This window comes from Nuphar pumila, chromosome 4, assembly GCF_984573655.1.
Source record: "Nuphar pumila chromosome 4, dmNupPumi1.hap1.1, whole genome shotgun sequence".
NCBI classification, from domain to species: Eukaryota; Viridiplantae; Streptophyta; class Magnoliopsida; order Nymphaeales; family Nymphaeaceae; genus Nuphar; species Nuphar pumila.
The window spans coordinates 19,233,807-19,252,500 of NC_143252.1; the positions used below are offsets into that span (position 1 = coordinate 19,233,807).

An 18,694-nucleotide genomic window follows, 5' to 3' on the forward strand; every position below is an offset into this window, starting at 1 on the left:
TCGTCAACAAGATGGAATGTAAAAGGTCGAGTGACAAGATACAATGTATAGTTACTTATAATCCCTGAAACTCTAACACGGTATGCAAGTGGGTTACGAGCATACTTTAATTTTGAGTAAACAACCGATAACATCTCTCTTCTTCAACAAGTAGTTTGATATAAGTTAGTATGATACAAGTTAGAGTAGAAGAATATCATATCATTGATGCTAATGATTGTTATCGGTCAAAAGTGATGGAGGCAAAGTTGATGTTTAAATTGTAATTCTTAGTTTTCTACGGAAGGAAGATGCTGGGAACTGTTTGGGGTACCTTGTTACAGTATATCCAAAGCACTCATTGTCTAAAAGGGCAGCAATTAGATTTTGAATGATATTTAGTAATTGTTTAGTATTTCTATGATAACTAAAAGTGTTTTCTTTGCTCCTCATCCAACAAGTACTATTATAAGTGGCACAACTACACAATGGTGAGGTGAAAAGTGAAAACTACTCATGGAATAGAAAACTATATCGTGTTTAATTAGAACATGCGTGAAAGTATGAATGGCACAAAATGATCTTCATCAACAACTATGTTGCTCAATGCCATTGTTAGAGATTGATCATATGAAATGAGAGAAGTAATAGAGATACACGATGGTGCGGTAAAAAGACAAAGCTACCCTTATGTGATAGAACAACATCATGATTTCTTAAACTCTTACAATATAATGCGTCTCGTCTATGAGGAAGGAACTGAGAACGATGTTTGAGCATACACTAATTTTGAAGATGGAACCGAGAACGTCTATCGTCTTATACAAATAGTGTGATAGCAATTATTATGTGACAAAACTACGTGAAAGGTGATGAATATCACCACTACACATTAACATGGTAAAAAGACAAAATTACCCTTGTAATTGAAACCTTCGTCGATATTTATTTGATCAAGTTCCAATGTTCTGCAAGAAGTATTCTGCTGATTATTAATATCAGATTGGCCAAACAAAATGGGAGCAATAACAATGCTACAAAGTGGCTTGGTAATGATATAAGCTATCATTGTTTGAGAAGACAATAACACGACATTCACAATGCCATCTTGAACATCATGATATGTGAAAATGTGGGTTTCAAGAGACGGTGTTTAGTTTCTTATATTCTCATTAACTAACAATATAACACGTGTGACTTTTTACCATACTTTGATTCTTTTAAGCAAACTAAGTGGGGCTTTTGGCTCCAAGAAGTGCTTTTATAATTGCTAGTATGAGAAAAGCCTCTGCAGAAAGAGATTATTTGCTCGACTACACATTAGTGGGGTAAAAAAGGCCAAGCGACCTCTGAAATATGTTTCTATGTCGATATATGCATGGTGTCTTTTTCAACAATAAGTGTGGAAGTGTGAATTACAGGATAAGATGTTCAACAAGTAATATGGTGATTGCTACTACTAGTGGCATATCGTTAGAAATAAAAAAATCGGAGAGCTACATAGTAGCGGGATAAAGACAAAACTTGACATTGTATGACAAATCAATAGCAAGCCCTGCATAATGCCACCTAATGATCACTGGTCTCCAACAAGTACTCTAATAATAAATAGAACGTTTTCATAATCGTTGTGAAAAAAAAAACAAAAGTACCCATAAAATTGATTTCAATATCGATATTTACATCATGCCGTGTTGAATTAGAAGTGTGAACGACAAGATAGATGTTAAGCAATAAGTACGTTGGTGTTGGCAGTTGTTAGAGATTGAACAGGCGGAATGCGAGAATGAGGAAAGATGCAAGGTGACGGGGTAAGAAGACAAACCCACCTTTGCAAAAAGAGATAAATAGTATGACTACATAATGTGATTGTAAAAAGATAAAACTACCGTTGAAATTGATTCTATACTAATGTATTTGTTGTGTCTTGTTCAACAAGATATGATGTTGAGCAACAAGTGCTATTGTAATGATTATTATTAGAGGTTTACCTTACGAAATCAGAAAATAGTAGAGATATACAATAGCGGGGTAAAAAGACAAACCTACCCATGCAGAAAGAGATACATAGTATGACTACCCAATATTGGGGTAACAAAATAAAACTACCCTTGAAATTTCTTTCTATGCTAATGTATTCTTCGTGTCGTATCCAACAAGAATAGATATGGAAGTGTGAACGACATGATTTATGTTCAACAATAAGTAAGTTGGTGATGGCTGTTACTAGAGATTGACCTCAAGAGATGTGAGAAACAGCGGAACTACAAAGTAGCAGGGTAAAACGACAAACATACCCCTACTTGAGAAAATGTTAACTAGATATTTGTGCACAGTCTTCTATAAGATGGAATATGAAGTTCGAGTGACAAGATACGTTGTGTAGTTACTTTTAATCCTCGAAACTCTAACAACATATGCAAGTGGGTTACGAGCATACTTCAATTTCTATTAAGCAACCAATAACGTGGCTCGCCTTCCACAAGTAGTTTGATATAAGTTAGTATGATACAAGTTGCAGTAGAAGAATATCATATCATTGATGCAAATGATTGTTATGGGTCAAAAGTGATGAAGGCAAGGCGGATAGTTAAATTGCAATTGCTAGTTTTCTACGGAAAGAAGATTATGGGAAATGTTTGCAGTTCCCTTTGTTACGGTGCATCTGAAGCGCTCATTTTCTAAAAGTGCAGCAATTTGATTTTGGATGATATTTAGTCATTGTTTATTTTTTCTGTGATGACTAAGGATGTTTTCTTTGCCCCTCATCCAAGAAGTACTATTATAAATAGCACGACTACACAATGGTGTGGTGAAAAGTGAAAACTACTCATTAAATAGAAAACTATGTTGTGTTTAATTAGAACATGCGTGAAAGTATGAATGACACAAAATGATCTTCATCAACTACTATGTTGCTGATAGCCATTGTACAGATTGATCGTACGAAATGAGTGAAGTAAGAGAGATACACGGTGGCGGGGTAAAAAGACAAAGCTACCCTTATGTGACGAAACAACATCATGACATTTATAATGCCATCTACTACAAAATCAAATGTGAAAGTATGAGTCACAGGATCCGATGTTTGGTCACTAATAATTTACGAAACTCTTACAATATAACGCGTCTCCTCTTTGAGGAAGGAATCGAGAACGATGTTTGAGCATACCCTAATTTTGATGCAGGAATCGAGAACGTCTATCGGCCTTAACAGGTAGTGTGATTACGGTTGTTATGAGACAAAACTATGTGAAAGGAGATAAATAGGACCACTACACATTATCAGGGAAAAGACCAAATTACCTTTATAATAGAAACCTTTTTCGATTTTGATTTGTTCAAGTTCCAATGTTCTGCAACAAGTATTCTGCTGATTATTAATATCAGAGATTGACCCAACAAAATGGGAATAATAACAGAGTTACAAAGTTGCTTGGTAAGGATACAAAGCTATCGTAGTTTGAGAAGATAATAATACGATATTTACGGTACCATCTTGAACATGATATGTGAAAATGTGGGTGTCAACATACGATGTTTAGATACTTATATTCCCATAAACTCACAATATAACAATGGGATTTTTGACCATACTTTGATTCATTTGAGCAAACTAAATGGGATTCTTGTCTCCAAGAGGTGCTTTTATAACTGCTAGTATGAGAAAAGCCCCTGCAGAAAGAGATTTATTGCACGACTACACATTAGTGGGGTAAAAAGGCAAAGCTACATTTGAAATATATTTCTGTCGATATATACATGGTGTCTTGTTCAACAATAAGACGTGTGGAAGTGTGAACGACACGATAAAATGTTAAAGGGTTGTGATAACAGTTATTAAGAGACAAAACTATGTTAAAGGATATAAATGGCACCACTACACATTAATGCGATAAAAAGACAAAATTACCCTTGTAATTAGAAACCTGTTTGATATTTATTTGATCAGGTTCCAATGTTCTGCAACAAGTATTCTGCTGATTATTAATATTAGAGATAGACCCAACGAAATGGGAGCAAAATATTAGAGCTACAAAGTGTTTTGGTAAAGATACAAACCTACCATAGTTTGAGTAGACAATAACATGACATTCACAATGCAATCTTCAACAACATGATATCTGAAAAAGTGGGTGTTAATATACGATGTTTAGTTAATTATATTCTCATAAACTTACAATATAACACATGTGACCTTTTGCCATACTTTGATTTGTTTGAGCAAAATGAGTGGGCCTCTCATCTCCATGAAAAGTGAAAACCCATGCATATAGCTATAAATTGCATCACTACACAATGGTGGGTTAAAAAGTTCATGCTACCTCTGAAATTGAGTTGTATGTTGAGTTATACATGTTGTAGTCTTCAACAATAAGAAGCTTGAAAGTGTGAGGGACAAGATATGATGTTAAACAACAAGTACTATAGTGATGACTATTTTTTGAGGTATACCCTACAAAATAAAAAAAATAAAAGAGCTACCCAACAACAGGATTAAAAGGCAAACCTACCTTGCAGATAAAAGTAAACCATACAACTACCCAGTGGTAGGATAAAAAGACAAAACTACCTCTGAAATTGATTTCTGAGTTGATGTTTTCATCGTGTAGTGTTCAACAAGAATAAGTGTGGAAGTGTGAAGGGCATGATTGATGCTCAATAATAATTACGTTGGTGATAGTTGTTATTAGAGATTGACCTCACAAAATGTGAGAAATAGGAGAACTACAAAGTAATTTAGTAAACAGACAAACATACCCATACATGAGAAAATGTTAACAAGTTATTCGTGCGCAATTTCAACAAGATGGAATGTGTAAGTGCGAGTGACAAGATACAATGTATAGTTATTTATAATCCCTCAGACTCTAACAACGTACGAAAGTGAGTTACGAGCATACTTCAATTTCGATGAAGCCACCTCAAACGTCTCTCCTCCTCAACAAGTAGTTTGCTAAAGTTAGTGTGATACAAGTTGGAGTAGGTGAATATCATACCATTGTTGTTAATGATTGTTATGGGTCAAAAGTGATGGTGGCAAAGCGGTTGGTTAAATTGTAATTCTTAGTTTTGTAAGGATGGAAGATTCTGGGAAATGTTAGCAGTTCCCTTTATTACAGTCCTGCCAAAGCACTCATTGTCTTAAATTTCTGCGGTTTGATTTTGACTCATATTTAGTCATTGTTTAGTATTTCTATGATGGCTAATTGTGTTCTCTTTACCCCTCATACAACAAGTACTAGTATAGGTGGCACAAGTACACAATGGTGAGGGTAAAAAGGGAAAACTAGCCATGAAGTCGAAAACTATGTCGTTGTGTACACTGTTCATGTTTACACAATATGATGTTGAACACCAACTATGTTGGTGATGGCCATTGTTAGAGATTGATTGGTCGAAATGAGAGAAATTGGAGAGCTACACCATGGTAGGGTAAAAAGACAAACCTACCCTTATGTGACGAAACAACATGATTTTTATAATACCGTCTACTACAAAATCAAATGTGAAAGTGTGAGTGACAAGATTCGATGTTCGGTTACTAATAATTTATGAAACTCTAACAATATTATGCCTCTCGTCTTTAGAGGAGGAACATCGAACAATGTTTGAGCATACACTGATTTTGAAGTAGGGACTGATAAAACTATGTGAAAGCAAATAAATATCTCCACTACACATTAACGGTGTAAAAAGACAAATTACCCTAGTAATAGAAACCTTTGTCGATATTTATTTTATCAAGCTACAATGTTCTGCAACAAGTATTGTAATAAACAAAAAAAAATTGGATCGGGTCGGATCCAGTTTTAGACCCGACCTGGATCCAAAGGGGGGACAGGCAGTCGGGCACCCCCTCCCGTGCCTTTTAAGGTCGAGGCAAGGGAGGTGAGGGAGGTTCACGAAACCTCCCCCCTCGCCGTCTCTCTCCCTCACCGCCTCTCGATCTTTAGTAACTCTAATTTTTCATTGCTTCTAAAGATTGCTAGTGCCTTTGAATGATTTGTAATATACTTCACAATTTCTTTACTCTGCAAATATGTTTCCCCCAACCAATGAAACTCATGTGCCAAATCCTTAAAGATCAAATTAAGTGTGTGCACAACACAAGGTGACCAAAAAATATACTTATACGTTTGTTTGAACTCTTCACCTGCTAACTTGCAATTTGCTGCGTTGTTTTTAATCACTTGCACTACATTAGAAGGCCCCACAAGTCTAAATCTCGTCTTCAAAAAGTCGGCAATGTTTGCAGCTGACTGTTGCATATTAGAAAAATCGTTTGCATATAAAAACATAGAGCCAAAACAGTTTGAGGCAAGTATATTTATCAAGTGTTTGTTCTTGATATTTGTCCAACCATTTGAGACAATGGAAACTCCAAACTCCTCAAACTTTTCTCGAAATTCATTTAACTCTCTGTGAACACACTCTTTCTCACTGTCAAGCAACGTTGTTCGTGCTTTTTCATATGATGGGGGTTTATATCCAGGCACTTTACTAACTGCAGATATCATCTCTTCCCAATATGGTGATCGAAGCACATTGAAAGGTATGTTATTTGCACACAAAAATCTGATAATTTTGTGATCTACATCATCTCTTTCTACCTTTTTAAAGGTATCACAAATATCAACTGTTTTTCGGCTTCCACTAGTTGATGTAGTCATACTCATAGGCTTCTTCGGATTATCCATTCTTGATCTCCTCAACTCAAATGCACTTAATGGAACCTCCACTCTGAGAACTTGCCTCTTAATTTTTTTTGCCAATTCTGCATTTTTTGCAACTACAGGGCAAAAGGCAATCCCAACACTTTGTCCCTTTAAAGATCCCATGAGATGTGCAAAAACTCGAGTATATGACCCATGATAAATATTTTTGCAGTGCCTGCACATAAAAACCTGGGTTCCACCTTGCTTTCATTGCCCACTCTTCTTTTGTTTCAATACATGACGCCATTGCACTGTTGTTTTATGCATGCTAGGTGGTTCATCATCTAGGTCATCTTCAGAATAGTAGTCATATTCTTCTTCATCTTCCTCATCAAAACAATTTTCATTTGTCCTCAAACTCATATGGACAATCAGAAGACCTCTTGGTCTTGCCCTTTCTTGTATTGTCCTTCCCAACACTACTAGATGATTCATGCTCCAAATTGTACAAAGAATCATCATTGTCATCATAATTATCGTGATCATAGCTTGTGATGGTCATTAATGAAACAAAGAACAGGCAAATATACCTGCATCATAAAAGTATAAGAATCATTTTAGAACACTTTAAAAAAACTATTATTAACAACAAAAGATGGAGAGTGGAATGCAAAAACAAAAGAAAAAAAAGACTCAAAGTGAACCATGAACGCCCCTTGCAATCAAATTCCCGTAAAATACCGTGGGGTTTTCTAAACAACTTCAGTGTCAGCGCACATAAACTAATCATGCTCATTTCTTAAAATAATCCAGACAATATGTATCACACACAGCTTCGCAGTCACAATCTAAATTTCAGAACTATGAAACCAATCAGATTTCCTTTTTCTAATAGCATTAACACCCGTAATGAATACAGAGGAAAGCATCAAGCCTTAAAATTCAAGTTTAATCAAACTAAATCTCAAACAAACATGACAGTTGAAACTTGAAACACCACAGATTTAATTTAACCCAGGAAATCACAAATAGGTAGAAGCTTGATAAATCCAATCTAAAAAGAACCGCAGACTAGTTCTATTTATTCTTATCAAAATATGCCCATCAAATCAAATTTAACGAATCAGTACATGAATCAGCTAAGAGTCCAAGACTCAATGCATATAGCAAAATTTGTGAATCAGCCAAATTTTTTTTTGAGATAAAGTAAAAAATGGCTACAATTATTAATAAAAATCTATTTCATATAGACAAATCGAACTATTTGCTGCAGTCAGGGCTGGTATGATCAAGACCAGGTACCCGTCTAGAGTGGTAGATTCTCTGTGAGGATATACACTGTCCACGAACGGGTAGCCGCAAAGACGGTGAACTCCTATGAGGAAATGTATGGTCCAAGACCAGGTATACCATCTAGGGCGGAATTCCTTGTGAGGTTATACATGTCCCAGACCAAGTGATCCGGGCGTTGATCTTGTTGTTCGTATTAGTGGCTATCGACCTCGAGAGGGGTCATTTATGTTGATGCGTGTATCGCAATGATTTTCATTGGATATGGCATCTGATGGGGACCGGTTTCTCAAAGGTTTCGCTGTGAGGTTATGTTTTTCCCAGATCGGGTGACCCGGCTAGACGGAGAGATTCTCTGTGAGGATGTACACTGTCCACGAACGGGTAGCTGCAAAGACGGTGAACTCCTGTGAGGAAGTGTAGGGTCCAAGATCAGGTATACCCTATAGGGCGGTAATTCCTTGTCCGGTCGTATATCTCTCGGACCGAACGATCCGACGTGGATCTTGTGTTTTCGCTTACCATAAAAAGTTATGGTGAGCTATGACGATCTTCTGAGATTGTTTGTGATAGCCAACTATGAATTCATAGTTTCGGCTTTCTGTTTTAGCATGATTACGTGCATGACTCAGATGTGAGAATCAGATCGTTAGTGATTTGAGTTAGTGATCATGTTTTGGACCTTCTACGGAAGAGTGAGCTTCTATGAGAAAGTATGACGCCTTAGTGCGTCATAATCGGTGACGGTTAGCCGCGTAAGACTTTGAGAGATGAGAATAGATTAAGGTTGTTCAGGACAATGCGTTTGTTAGAAGTAGTGAGCGACAAACGATGTCCTGATGGTGATTAGATGCAGAGACCTCGTTCTAGGAACGAGGATAAGCTTGTTGCGTAGTAGTTCTCAACTTACGATCAAATGGATCGTATGCTGCGTTGGTCAGTTGCACTGCTTACTTGCTTTGAACTGCTTACTTGCGTTGAACTGCTTACTGTTTGCACTACTTACGCATTTGCACTGCTTACTCGTTTGCACTACTTACTCGCTCGCACGCCTTATTCGCTTGTACTGCTTACGTGTTTGCACTATTCACCTGCTTGCATTGCTTACCTGTTTAACTGCATATCTGCTTTAAACTGCGTAGCCTACTGAATTAAATGTACTTAATTCAATTCCTTGTAGTCTCTCTTGTGCACCTACTTGTTTTTCGCGAAACTAACTCATTCTATGGGTACAGGTGTTTGTTAGGTACACTACGGGCGATGGCGCGATTGCAAGATGGCTTCAAGACTTCTTCTTCCTGCTCTTAGCTCGCGTCCTGGACGCTTGGGGTTCGTATCGGATTTCCCTTAGGATATCCGAATCTTGTCAGTTTTGGTTCTTTTAGCTAACGTGCCCAAAGTTGTCAGCTTGCCTTTTGATTTATCAAAGACAAATCTTCCGCTGATTTTATAAACAAACTCTGAAGGAAAGAGATATTTCTAGTCTCTTGCCTGTTTTTCTGAAAAGGGTTCGCAAGTTTGAAATTTGGGGCGTTACAATTCTGGTGGTTGTTAATTGTAGAGATTGACCCAACGAAATGGGAGAAATAAGAAAGTTACCTATGTTTGATTTAATCTATGCTAATTTTTTTTATTATTGAATTTTGAGTGGGTCTTCTACGAGAACTTCGGTTTTTATCCCGTTTTTAAATATCTTTTTCGAGTACTGAGGGACAGTGATAAAAGGACCAGATTGTTGGAGGGAGTGAGGGTTATGATGTAGTGGGTCGGGTTCTGATTGGTGTAGGGAGTTTTTGTTTTGAGGTAACCTGAAAACCTTAAATGAGGATTATTTGATTAAATTAAATTAAATTTTTGGTTTGCTTTATTCTACATGTGGAATGATTGTTGGGTTGTGTATATTAAATCCGAAATGTACCTTAGCTCCTTGAGATATTTTTCGCAATGTTTCTAAATTATTTATTTATAAAAAAGAAATTTCTGCGAAATTTGTAGGGTCAGTTTGGGGTCGTTACAAATAATGGTCCTCCCGTTGATAAGAATAGCATATTACTGAGTTTACTTTTCATTACCCCATTCTGTTGAAATTTACCAGAGGCTCACCTCACTTGAACCAACTATCCTTATAAACCAATTCTGCTGCTTCCAAATATAATCATCTATTCTACCAGTTCCATAATTCTGTTTAACAGCACACAATATTTCTGCATCACATTCTTGTTCTTTTGCTGGGCAACATTATCACCCTGACACTAATTTTCTTGCTTGTGTGAGTTGTAGAAGTTGATCCTGTGATTGCTGTCATACGTCTGCTGTGGCATCTCCATCACTTCTGCCAAGAACAAGGCTGCATTTTCATTAACCAATTCATCACAGTAGAATTTCAGCAGAGCTATTCTAGTGGTGTTCCTCTATACAATTCTCACATTTCTGGAACAAGAATTATGCTTTCCACAAACAGGGTATCTTCCGCTTATTGATAACTTTTTCAAGTTACCAATTTGCAGCATCTGTTTCCAAGAAGAGCAGGTGCATTCTGGAAAAATCAGTAGCAACAATTTGGGAGCTACTGTTTACTAGTTGACAGCCAGCCTGCATCCGTAAGTGTCCATCAGTTCCGACACCACAACTTGCTGTAACTGGGAAGCGCAAAAAAATATTTTGACACCGCCAGGTGGTAACTAGGATGTGTTCAAATTCCAAGATCCAGCTATCTTTTGGCACTCTTCAATGCACCCGGCCAATCCCTTTCCTCATTCCTCCAGGAAGGAAGACCTTAAACAAATATTGCCATGCTCTGCCTTTTTCATTATCTGTGCTGCAGAGTCTAGAGTATCATCTACTGTAGTGTTGTTCATGCCTGTAGACAATAGTGTGCCATCTGCTGTGATTCTGCATAAAGCCTGCAAATTCGACCCTTTGCAGGTGAGGAGACGTCATCTGCAGCTCTTCTATGAAGCCATAGCAGCATGATTCAGTTTTGAGGCATATAAGTAGAACCTCGTGAACACCCTCAGCAACAAGACATTTACACAAGTTTCACAGTTCCTTGGTGTTACTGTAATGATCTGAGATAGGATGATCTTAATGAAACTGGTCGTTGGCCTGTCTATTATTAAACTGCAGCCACCTGTATACAACAAAGCCTTGGCTGCAGTAAACTGTGTTCTGCTGTACCTTAGTTTGGCCAAAACTTGGAATAGGTATAACCAACGTCGGCCAAGGGAATTCAGTGACAGGACCTTGGCAGTGTTGTGCATCATTTCTATCATTGTCACCCTCCTGCCACAGTCCACCTAATTGTTTCTGCAATGGCTCTGCACCGCAGCCCACAATAATATTCTGTTTGAAGGACCCTTCTTCACTGTGCAAATAATCTGATCTGCAGACCTGTTTAACTTTTCCTTTTGCCACAACTCACCATTTTTTCATAACGCAGTATTACAGGGCGTACCTCTAATTGTAAACATCTTTGCATTTCCAGGTCCCAATAATTTCTTCGGAACAGAGCATGTGTCTTCATCGGAATGTACATACTCATTCCGATAATCTTCTCCTTTCTTATCTCGCTTCTCTGGTTTAGTTTTTGCAGAATTCCCTGACAGCTTAAATTGAAACATCATGATATTCCAAATTGGAACAAGCATAGCAGACATTGTTCAAAATTTAACAGTATCACATCTGAGCAAATCTTTGCAGCCACTTGTCTACCATTTAATTCAACTAAATAATGCCAACTGCGCACATATAGCGGGTGAGCATTCCCCTAGTGAAGAAATGTAATATTTTTTTTTCAGGTTTTCAGCACATCTGCCTCTCCAGATGTGATATATATATATATATATATATATATATATATATATATATATATATATATATATATATAAAGTTTGGTAGAAACTAGCCTTTGGATCATATTTCTCTGTGTTTGTGTTGGATTTTATGAGGGTTGAAAATGGTCAATAATGTACCAAATTTTCAAACCTCAAACAAAAAATTACATCGATCTATGATCCAATGCTCGATTCCTACCATTTTGTCCATGTAGAACACATCCATGAGGTTAGATTTGCTTAAAATAACCTTGCCTATGGGTTCCAACAAGGGGGTTCCTTACCCTCAAGGGTGGTAAATATTATATATATATATATATATATATATATATATATATATATATATATATATATATATATATATATATATATATATATATATATATATATATATATATATATATTGAAAACTCAATAACTCACAATTCAAGAAGATGTGGATGGCTTAAAAATATTCAAAAACTCAACTTTAACACAAAATATACTAAATAGAAAATGTCAATCATGATTTAAAGGTTAGTTTTGTTAAGGAAAGTGTTGGCGTTGAAGGGGAAAGTGTAGACCTTGAAGACAAGCCAAATCTCCAAGAGCTAGAGATGGCCTTGAGGGGGTGTGTTAAGGAAGGACCTCGGCTGAGAAAGGTATGTGTTAATCATGGTTGTGTACATCTCACAAACAATATGATGCTGAAAAGTAATATTGGAAAAGGCAACACTGAAGAAAAGCAACCTCATCAAGGTGGCATGTTAAAACATAAGGAGGTAAAAAGACCAAAAGAGGAAGAAAACGCTCCAAAAGGGGAGGGCTTCGCTTCCAGTAGCTTGCTTACTCTCCTAGTTAGAAGGCTCTTTGGTTGATGTCTCGTGGAGTAGATCGTGGAATCGGATGGAGTCCCGTGGGGCTGCTTCGCTTGCCACTACTGTTCTTCCGTTTTCGTTCATGCTGTCTCATCCAGTAGGGTGTTGCAAAGAGCAGCAGACACCAACCATGATAAAAACCAAGAAAGAATCCATTCTCACGTACCTCAATATTGGAAGAGTTGGCAACTGCAGTTAACTTCTTTAACAAGAGTCTCATAGAATGTAAAGACTAATGTATATTGTGAACTGCTAAAAACGTGTGAGAGAGAATAAGAAATAAGAAGAGGAGGAGAAGGGCTATTATTATTATGGATGTTGGCATCTTAAGCTGAACCACGTAAAAACATGCTCGTGTGTTTGTGTGATTTTGCATCTTCTCTAATCTTTAAATAATATCAGAGCATGCTCGAATCACCCTAGTTGGAGCCCATCAGTGAATGATATCATCGTGGTTCCATGGTCGACTCAAGCTTGTCCTCCAGTCTTACGCTATCTCAGTCCTGTAGTGCAATGGAATACCTTGTCCAACCTTGGGCCTTCGCAAATAGAATCAATTATGTATAGTTATAACTTTATCAAATATGTTGATTTTTTTGCCCCCGAATCAGTCCATTATTGAAAGTGAGCAGTCCTCTCCTAATCCCTCTTTTAATCCATATTATTTTGTGGAAAAGAGCCAACCAATTGGCTCTCAGTTGGATAAAGGCTACTGTGTATGAGTATGTTCTTAGACAATAATAATGTTCTCTATTGCTTGTGAGGCTTGGCTTGCATTGGAGCGTTCCTACTCATGTCAATCAAAGCTAAGAATCTTTTTGTTGAAAAGAGAACTCGTCAAGAAAGATGACAAATCCATGGTTGAATATCTCAACCATGTAAAGTTCATTGCTGATTCGTTAAGTGCTATTAGTGAAGAAGTTAAGGACGAGGATCTTGTCCTACTCACTCTCAATGGTTTCTCCATGAGAGTTTCGTTACTGTTGTTTCTGCCTTTCAAGATAAATTACTCATGTTTGTTGAAATTTTGACATGTTGCTCACTTAAGAGAAGAGGTTGAAATTGTTCATGCTAAAATAGCCACACCATGTTGGGTCTTAATTGCTATATGAGATAATTTTTAGATATTATTAGTCCTTGCTATTTTTTCAGTTTTTAGATAATTTAATCTGCAATTATTTTCATATTTTCCTACATATTCTAGTTTGTAGTTTGACTTTGGTGTCAATCTGTAGGTTTCAAGAGCGACCTTGTAGCTTTGCATAATATACCAAGTTTTTGCTTATTACATCAAATGAATTTTGAAAACCCACCTTAGATATGAAATGAGTTTTTAGTTTTTTGTTAATAAAGTAATTCATCTCATTTTTACAAAAGAAATAAATAATGAAACAATTCTAGTAATTTTATTTGATTAAACAACCGTCAGGTCAGCTGAGTGATTGTAGGCTATGTCACAATGATTCGTGGACTCAAGGATGCAGGATTTGGATTCAATTTGAAAGTTCATTTTTTTTTTCAAAAATGGTACACGAGGACATGGATTTTTTTAACATTTTTTAATCAATAAAAAGCTATTTTTTGAATATTTTAACATTACAAAGTCTCTTTTATTAAAGTATAATAAAAAATTATTTTAAAATATTAAAATAATGCTGCACTTGTCGGTGTCAGTGTCAAATGTTCAAGCGTGTCACCAGAGACATGCAGCTAGAATGGCGTGTCCCTGTGGCATAGATTGTAGGATCAATCATCTCTTTGAAGTTTGAAATAAAGTTTATGAAAAATAAGTGAAGTTGGGATAATGTGCACTAATCTCATGATAATTAAAGCAATGGGACCAGCTAATTGCGGCAATAAGAAGTGTGACAGTGTGTATTTAAGGCAGTGGGGGATGTGAAGGCTCACTAGCGCACTTATGACTTATCCAGATGCAAATCACATGTAGTTAATTGAGCTTTTGACCTAGAAAAGCATGCAAGCCCGCCAGCATGTATGTGAAAATAACATTATTATTATTATACTAATATAATATTGAGGCCACTCGGATTGAATGTGAAAGCACTAACTTAAGTGGGGGCTCTGGTTCAGTTCCACTGGAAAGAATATTTCTCGAGCTTCATATATATAAACCACACCTGGTACGAAAGACCTGGCCGCACTGGCTGAGCCTGCCATACCTAAGGTCGTAGTGCCAGCTGAGTAAAACTTGGAGGCTAGGCCCCTGCCCCCAGGGCCTATGCTACGCATTGGCTTGCACAGAGGGGTGACTCCCATGGGAATCGAACCTTGACTGCCAGTCTAGCAGCCAAGGCCCCACCCCACTACGCCAACCAAACTTGGATATGAAAAAAAAATCTAGAATGCAAGATCATGTCTATCAACAGCTAGAAAACAGTTGCTTACAGACTTTTTTTTTTCTTGGCTAGTCTAAGGTAAACCCCTTGTCAGTGACTGCACATTGACAAGCTTTCGGTTGGTAAAATGCTTGAGGTTCGCCTTGCAAACTGGAAATCACACCCTGTTTCGAGTTGATATCCCCTGTGAGTTTTGAATCATGGTCTTCCAATGCCAGGTGACAGACCATGGTCTCCCTAACCAAGAAGCTGGGGCCCTTTGCGGGCTGTTATGGCAGACTTGCAACTTTACAAGCCTTTTCCCCATGAAAGATCCATTTAATTTCCTTCAAAACGTGCATGTTGATCCTCAAAAAGTGAGGATTTGAGATTCAGCATTTGAATGACTTCCACTTGAATATGGGCCCCACATCACATTAGATACTCCGAGGGTCTCAAATGATCACTCAAATTATACAATTCACAAGCATAACTTTATATGCATCATCATGATACTAATACTGGGTAAAATGCTATATATTGTTTTAAGCAATGTTATCAGTATCGGTACTCTCACTCTCTCACTTTGTTTCCTAATTTTTTAAAAATACTACAAAATGTTGACTTTCGAAAACAAAAACTTCCAATCCTTTTAAAACTCTTTCCTAACCTCTCTTAAGCCGGAATAAGGATTCTTTTAAAGAGTTCTATTCAGCCCCAAAAATAAAATTCAGAATTAATATTAATTAATTAATTAATTAATTAAAAATAATCTAAAAGTACCAAAAAATAACCAAATTAACCCATAAGGTTTCCTAACCTTATTAAACCCCAAAATAAAGCTTTCTATTTTATTTAAAGCAGGAAAATCATGAGGATTGGTTTTGGATCCGTATCCGGGTCTGAGATTCAAACCCATACCCAAAAAATGGATCAATATATGGATTGAATCCAAATTTAAGTAGGACTTAAATAAGACCCAAATCCATGTTAGTTTGGATCATAGGCCTTGGATCCAATCTGATCCAACTCTGGATCTGTTTCGATAAACTGCTTAATTTTTAAAAATTATGATTTTCAGATAAATCAGAACTCAAAATCAGGAAGACAAGATATTGTTGCACTCAGAATTCTGAGACGCATCCAACGATATATTACATGAATATCAAAATCTGAATTTTGTCAGAAAATAACCCAAATTTTGCTCGAACTTAGAGGTCGAAAATAAAGTTTTTTCTCACGTTTTGTTTGGCTCGTTTAGACCTAGTTGATGAGATCTGTGTCAAACCGAGACTCAAAAATATCAATTTAAAATCGAGGTTCAAACGATTTTTCTTCCAAACTTGGCCAAATTTTTAAAAATCTCAATTTTAACTAAGTATGAAAATACGTGACATTACAGTCAACGTGCTCCTTAACCAATCAACATCCGCAATAAGCCCAAGCCAGAATGTCAAGAGGTGAGCAGTACCCTTGAACCCAGAGAGATAAATCATACATGTATGTGGCACTCATCACACCACTACGAGACTCCTATTTATAGGGAGATTTGGTGGAGGTCCATAATAGACACTGATATATGTTTTAATGGACAATTCTGATACCTCATAACTGTTTTGTAACCCCTTAATAAACCCAAAAGCCATACTTATGTATGTCCCTTGATGTGCCGATGTCAATATGGGTCACATCCAGGTTGAACATGATTTGATCCAAAATCCAACATTCTCCAACTTGACTCATTGACATGAAAAAATACTTTATCAAAATTCTATATTGTTATATTGATTTAATTTTCATGTACGTTTACATGTTATCTTGTATCACTGGAATGAATTATGAGTCATGATGATGAACATCTCTATACGAGATGTCATATTTTCACATAGTATAATACTATTTATTTTCACTCTTTAGCATGTTAAGAATATCTTTATGAATAGGTTTGTCATTAACCCATTCTATTGGTGTTTTTAATATTGTTCTTCTGTTGTTCTCTTTTTTCAAATGAGAGATACTTTATACAAAATTACACAAAAAGCATTGAAAATCAATTTAGTTTTATAAATATGATCACATATAACTATAATGTATTGTCATATATAAGAAAAAATCAAATAGACCATCTTCATTATATGTTGATCAGAATATGATCTCGGTGTTAGCCTTTTAGTAAGAGGATCTGCAGTCATTTCTTGCGTACCAATTTTATCAATACATACTAAATGATTTTTAGTTCAATAGTTTCATTATCATAAAAGGTTTTCAGTGGTCTCTCAATAGAGTTCACAAAACCAAGATCCCCCAAAAAGCTTATAATTCATATGGCATGAGATTGAATCTCGTTTAAATAAATAATTTTTGCTTTAATAGCTTTCAAAAATTTCTTTACTGTTCTGCAATGAGAGATGGCATCTCCAACATTCATATTCAGTTGTGATTACAAAAGCAACAGGCTAAGACTATTTGAGCACTCTTACTTCTTATATACAACCTTCTAAACATTCCACTTCTCATAAGAGACCTTCTAAATGCTCACACTTTTCATAGACAACCTTCTAAACGACTATTCTATTCTTTGTATGATTGGGAGGTAAAACACTCTATACAAGATTCATATCGAAAAGACAACCATGAGACCTTTTATTATTCACCTTTTTCTAAGGCAAGCATAATAGAGTCATTATCATTAGTTGAATTTCTTCTTTTTTTTCTCGTAACATAGCTGCAGGAGTTAAAGCTACCTTTGTTTATAATTGATTACACAACCACCTATATACCGGTAGGTATTGAACTTACAATGTCTTATCACATGACGAGGTGCACTAAATGCTCCTAACAAACAAGTCCATGATGTGAGAAAATTTGGTGAGTCTATCAACTACAACATATATGACTTTTTTCCTAATGAAGGAAGGTAGGCCTTCAATGAAATCCATAAAAATATTGGACCAAGATCGGTCTGGTATGGGCAAGGGGTGGAGGTAGCTAACGGGCTTGATAGCCTCATATTTGTTGGCTTGGCAAGCAAGACATTCTTTAATGAACTTCATCATATACTCTTTCATTTTGGGCCACTAGAACTGACCCTTGATCCTTTGTTGGGTCTTAAAGACCCCTTCATGACCATCCAAAGGGGATAAGTGGTAATGGTTTATGATATCAGAGATGATCTCACCATCATCAAGAAGTAAGAATCTTTCCTTGTAAAAGACTTCACCCTTCACTTGGTAATGGGAGTGGCTATTTGGATCCTCATCAAAGATCCTCTTCAACTTCTATATTTTTTCACTATCTTTTTGCATTTTACATGCCTTACTCCCCATATTACAAGTTGCAACAAAAAAAACATTCAATTTTGCTTCCTCCATTCGCCAAGATAAGGCATCAGCAACGTGATTTTTTAGACCCTTCTTATATTGGAGTTTGAAATCGTACCTCATTATTTTGGCAACCCATTTTTGGTGAAGCAGGATTGAGCCATGTTGTTCCATGAGATACTTATGGCTCTTATGGTTGGTGCGGACCACGAAGCACCTCTCAAGTAAATATGGTCTCCATTTCTTAAGCACTAATATGATAACGAATATTTCTTTCTTGTATGTCGACAAGGCCTTAGCAGGGTTGGTGAGTCTTTTACTTATGAGAGCCAATGGGTGGCCTTCTTACATCAAGACCACAACAATTCTGATGCCACATGCATCAGTCTCCACAACTAATGCTTTCAAAAATTTTGGTAA

General features: G+C 36.5%; 2 protein-coding genes across 2 annotated transcripts in view; both read left to right on the forward strand.

Moving 5' to 3' along the window:
* LOC149839567 (uncharacterized) overlaps window positions 1–10,556 on the forward strand; it is a 37,212-nt gene extending 26,656 nt beyond the window's left edge. The window contains exons 4-5 of the mRNA XM_090002635.1: window positions 9,164–9,257; window positions 10,209–10,556. Coding sequence (XP_089858761.1) covers window positions 9,164–9,257; window positions 10,209–10,408 — 294 coding nt within the window. The 3' untranslated portion in view covers window positions 10,409–10,556. The remainder of the gene's footprint in view (window positions 1–9,163; window positions 9,258–10,208) is intronic.
* Window positions 10,557–12,357: 1,801 nt separating this feature from the next.
* The window catches only part of LOC149839568 (uncharacterized), a 20,140-nt gene continuing 13,803 nt past the window's right edge, over window positions 12,358–18,694 (forward strand). The window contains exons 1-2 of the mRNA XM_090004894.1: window positions 12,358–12,402; window positions 13,353–13,632. Of these exons, the coding sequence (XP_089861020.1) occupies window positions 12,358–12,402; window positions 13,353–13,632 (325 nt within the window). The remainder of the gene's footprint in view (window positions 12,403–13,352; window positions 13,633–18,694) is intronic.